Here is a 5,285-nt window from a genome sequence, read left to right as displayed (position 1 = left end):
TTGGAATTGCGCTCTATCATCATGCAAACGTTTTCCTTTGTTTCACTGGAAAAACAAGGTTACTGATCACGTGAGTGAAAACATTTTATTCCTGCGTCCCTAGTGAAAACCAGGCTGAAGCCACTTAAGTAACCATTTTCAGATTCCCCATGATCTTTGCATAAACCATTGTTTCAAATGCTCGTTGGGCACTGCATGTTCCCAAGAGCATTTGAAAACAATGGTTTATGCAAAAATTGGGGGAGCAAACGAAGTGTATTATGTTCGTTGACGGATGACGTAAATTTGTGGTAGTGCTCCATCTCTGCCATGCAGCATCTGATTTTTGATTGGCAATTTAATTTGTTTCAAAAGCACGACAGGGTACACTTACCGTACACGAGATTTTTGCGTGTACGGCAATTTCCTCCCTGGCTCTTTCGATCAACGCAAACATGAGTTTACCAAACACTTGTATATTCAAACATACGCCTTACAGTGTGTCAAAAGTAATTAGCGAATTGCTTTCGTTTATGATTACTTCACTCAAAAACTTAAACTTAAAACTTAAATAAATACTCCCAAAAAAAGTTTTTCAGTACCTATTTACAGATATAAATGCAAACTTTATCTAACAAGCTAATATCGTCAAATGCTAATTGTCATACAATCATTCATTCATTACAAGTATCAGGGCTTTCTTAAAGGCCCTTACAGGCCTTTACTCATGCAGTGATTGGCCCTGTCTGTTGGTTCTCTACTCTGCACCGAGAGGTTTTTCTCTGGGAACTCTGGTTTTTTGATTTGTCAATTTACAGTGTCCCTAATTAGTGCACCAGATCAAGAAGATTAGACACTTAAAGAAAAAAAAAAAAAGAAACCTTTCCTTTCCTTTTATCCCGCAGCTATGGTGACGTAGTACCTTCATCAGTGCTTGGTAAACTCGTGGGTTCAGTATGCTGTGTGTCCGGTGTCGTGCTCCTTGCGCTTCCAATTCCTATTCTACAGGAAAAACAAGTTCCGTGCACTCTGGAATCTGTGACGTCAAGAAAACGACAGAGACAAGAAAATTCTGTGAAAGAGTGCGCATCTTGTTTGGAGGAAAACCGCTGCAACCAAGGGACGGAAATAACCAGGATCAGTGAAAAGTGTAAGGATCTGGAAAATGGAGACGTACCAAAAGAATATAATCGCATATGACTTTATAAAGGAAAATGGAATTCGTGTATTCCGGGGCCATTCAGAGGTTACAAAGTGCTACAACGCTTATCAAAGTGTGAGTTTTCTCAACATCGCTCAAGCAAAATTCCATGCACGCTGGAATATTTAACTTCACCAAAATGACGGAAACAAGAGAAGAATCCCAAGAGGTGCGCATATTGTTATGTTTAGAGAAAATCAGCTGCGAGCAAGAAACGGAAACAACGGATATCAGTCCATGATGAGTGAAAATGGAGATGTAGCAAATGAATACAATCGCGTATGATATTACATTTGCTTGGTGATAATAGAGGCCTTAAACGAGGACTACGACGACGACGACGGCCACGAGAACGTTGTCTAAAAATATTATTTGCCGTTAGAGCGGTTTTCAATTGAGTGTCGAAAGTAATTAGCAAATTGCTTTGGTTTTGCATTACGTCACTCAGTGATTGGTTCAAAGTTCTCGCACCAAATTTTTAACCAATCACAAGTGAAACCAAAACCAATAGTGGCTCGTGAGTGCACATTTTCCCGCGCTTTGTGTCGGCTACCCGTAATTACTTCGAGTTTTGATTGGTTTACTGGATTGCCTCCGTCCTTTTTTGATTGGCCAAAGTAAAAACTTTGGTTTTACGGTGGTTTTACGACACTCGATTGAAACTTGCTCTACTGTAATAATTGTGCGATTAGTCTAAGTCACTCGGCTTAGAAAGTGCGAGTCCACATTCCAAGATTAAAATTGGTGAAAACGGTGCTGACATTTTGAGAGAGAAAAGACCATTTTCGAATTCTCACAGCTTGACTGGATCTAGCATGAAATGGAGGCTAATGCGGGCAAATTAATTTGCGTGAGAAAAGATTTCCCTGCATTAGCCTCAATTTCATGCTAGATCCAGTCCAGCCGTGAGAATTCAAAAATGGTCAATTGAAAATTCATCTTCCGGCTGCTCTCGTCCTCCACATGACCTCAAATTTGAACTTTTCACGTCGTTGTCAAGACGAGAATGGCAAATAAATGTCTCAAAATGTAAAACGCACGTGCAGGGCGTGCAGAACTATTGTTTTGCTAATTAAAACTATTGTTACATGGCGTTCTCGAAACCGTCGTCGTCGTCGTCTTTCTTTAATGAACCTACTACATGAAAACCTACCGTTGTATGAGGAGCACGGATGGTAAAGTCGGTTAGCACACGGTCTTGGTGCAAGACGTCCCAAGTTCGATTCCTGGATTTCACATCTTTGTTTCGACTTTTTTTTTTTTTTCAGTGTAGCTTAAGTAGCTTTAACTACCCGTAAAACGGAGCACTGGTGGAGATGGGGGAAGTAAAATGAGCGCACCGTCGACCTCAGATTTGCCAAATGAATTATTGTTACGAGTTACAAACGTTAAATATGGTCGCTTTACTTTTCATGTATACGGCGTCGGACAGTTGGAAGCTATAAGGTGCCCCTATGCTTATCGAAATACCTGCTTGGTGAAGTTTTAAATTTCAATTTAAAAGAGCTTGAAATTCAATCTGCCAAAGAGAAACTTTATATGGGCGAAGGACAGTTCATTTTTAATGTTTTCAGTATATTCTATTTTTGTTGTTGTTGTTGTTGTTGTTCAGAAGTCCGCCCTTATCATATGACTAGTTCCGTGAGCGGGCAACATGAACCAAATCCCGTGCTGTGATTGGCTACCTGAGTGGGCAACATGGAGCTATTTTGCCCGCTATTGCCAAGCTTGTTCGGTGAAGATGGCTGGATACTGGCCTCGTTCTTTTGTGCGTGTTTATGGACCCGAGACGAAGTCAAGGCAAAAGAAGAACTTGGCCAATATCCAGCCATTTTGACCTCAGGCTTGGTCAAAAACCATATTTATATGTACTCACATTCAACTTCCCGTAAAATAAACAAAGGTCTTCTCCAAATTGAAGGTTGAAAAGGCTGGCGAGCATATAGTAAAAAACAAGTTTCAAAATTCCAGACGTAAACTGAGGGCCCTTACCAAAAGTCAGAACTGGTCAGCGGGGCTGGTCAAGACAGTTTGAAAACGAGGCTTCTTTCGAGACTCTTCACTAAAAACTCATCACTGATATGTACACTATGCAGAACTAAACTGATTTGGCAGGACAGTTCTAGCCTCAGTTGTTCAGAAGGTGGATCGCGCTATTAACAGGATAAATCACTATTCAGCGCATAAACACTACCAAGACCAATAGGCCTTTTGCAACTAACGATCACATGGTACAAAATCCGCCATGCTGGAGGGCAAGCTCATTATTATTCTCCCACTGGGACATTAAAACAAAGAGATCTGAACCAGTCAACCTTGACTTGCCTTTGTTTTAATGTCCCAGTGGGGGATTAATAATGAGCTTGCCCCCCAGCATGGCAGATTTTGTACCACGTGATCGTTAGTTGCAAAAGGCCTATTGAGTTATCCAGTGGATAGCACTATCCGACCTTCGAACAACTGGGGCCTGATTAATAGTGGAATTCTCTTTACAAGTAGACTGGTCTGGCCCGGCGAGTTCTGACTTATGGCAACCGCCCTGAGATAACTTTTGTTGTCTATCGTGGCTATCGCATAAGGATTTAACTTTGCTGAGTTTATTTAAGTCTATCGAGGGCTTGCCAAGCGAACAAAAACAGTCGCTGTTAAATTAATTACATGTATTTTTAGGAGGAGATTTATTAGTTTTCGTAATACTTGAAGAGACCGTGCTGCCTTCGTTAATAAAAGTACATTTTGTTGTTAGATTTATTAAGAAAACATGCCTTCTATTTAAAAGAATAGTTATGGACCCAATGTATACTTGTATAATTGCTTGTCGAGGAAGTCGTGGTTTGTATAGTAAGCGGCCGTTTCTCTCGACTGCGTGACAAAACGCGATTTTAAGGGACTTGGGATCTACGACGGCGACATCGAAGAAAACATTCATCTCAAAATATAACTTCGCAGTATCGTGAATCTTTCGCAATTAAGAAGCAGACGGCTGTTTGCCGCTTGCTGTTTCTCGTAAACCCGATGACGCTTGCTAAATCTCTCTTTTATTCGTACGAGACCTGTAAAACCTTTACCGGTTGCTGGAACTTATGAACCGATCAACTCGAAACTTCAACATCCCACTCCCCCCCCCCCCCCCCTTCCCGGGCAAAACCAGGGCATTTGAACTTTTGAAGATTGGATCGTTCAAATTCCGCCCCCTCGGGCCAAAATGGTGTTCAAATGCCCTACTAAAGAACAATCGTCGTCGGCTCCTGCCGTCTTAATAAAGACCTTTTGAAGACCTTTTAAGTAAGCCAATCGCTCACAAATGCTACATCTCTTCCTTTAAACTCTTCCATGTCATCCAAACACGTGTTTTATAGATATTAGCGACTTCGGCGCCCAAAAAAAAAATCATTTGAAACCTAACACTTCCGGTTCAATTTCCCCACCCCACGCAGGCAAAGGTCAAATTCCCCACTCCCCGGGCACAGAGGATAATCAAATACCCGTGGTTTGCCCGGGAAGGAGGCGGGGGGAGAAGATGTTGAAGTTTCGATTTGATAGGCGCATTAAGCCCGTTTTAAACGTCTTATTTCACACGTGCCGAATCTAATGCAAATGGAAAATCTATTTAGATTCAACACATGTGACATGCAACGTTTACAATCTTTGCTTACGGGTGTTGAGTAAGCACTATTTGAGATGCTGCTTACACATAGATCAATAGTACTCATTCGAAATAGTATTTTTAGGGTATTCCATTTGGGTAGACGTAGTCCATCGGGGTAGTCCATGGACTGGGTGTCAGTGTTTTTTCCACCAAATTTCGAATTTTCAAAGCATCATTAGCTTAAGAGATTATCTGGAATATCGCATTAAAATTTTCAGAAATAACTCATTATGCAATGCCTTTTCAATGTTCAGTACTTTATTTTCGGCCGACTGATTAGAAAATGATAGCCTTATAGACATGCTAATGGCAAAAATGTTAGCAAAGGTTGTAAACGTCGCATTTCACATGTGCAGAATCTACCGTAATGCAAATGAGTTCCAGCAACTACTGACCGGCTGCTGGTCACAGGGCATATTTTAGAGGGGTGTAGACAAAACATCGGGTAGGTCATGG

General features: G+C 41.2%; 1 protein-coding gene across 9 annotated transcripts in view; it reads left to right on the top strand.

Annotated features, from left to right (window-relative positions):
- Positions 1-3,940, top strand: part of LOC138057099 (A-type voltage-gated potassium channel KCND2-like) — a 30,865-nt gene extending 26,925 nt beyond the window's left edge. For all 9 annotated transcript variants that reach the window (XM_068903136.1, XM_068903130.1, XM_068903134.1 and 6 more), the window contains one exon: positions 885-3,940. In XM_068903136.1, coding sequence (XP_068759237.1) covers positions 885-1,179 — 295 coding nt within the window. In that variant the 3' untranslated portion in view covers positions 1,180-3,940. The remainder of the gene's footprint in view (positions 1-884) is intronic.
- The last annotated feature ends 1,345 nt before the right edge of the window (positions 3,941-5,285 follow it).

This window comes from Montipora capricornis, chromosome 7 (assembly GCF_036669925.1).
Source record: "Montipora capricornis isolate CH-2021 chromosome 7, ASM3666992v2, whole genome shotgun sequence".
NCBI classification, from domain to species: Eukaryota; Metazoa; Cnidaria; class Anthozoa; order Scleractinia; family Acroporidae; genus Montipora; species Montipora capricornis.
Note: the sequence above shows the minus strand (reverse complement) of the source record. Positions and strands in the feature narration are given on the sequence as shown.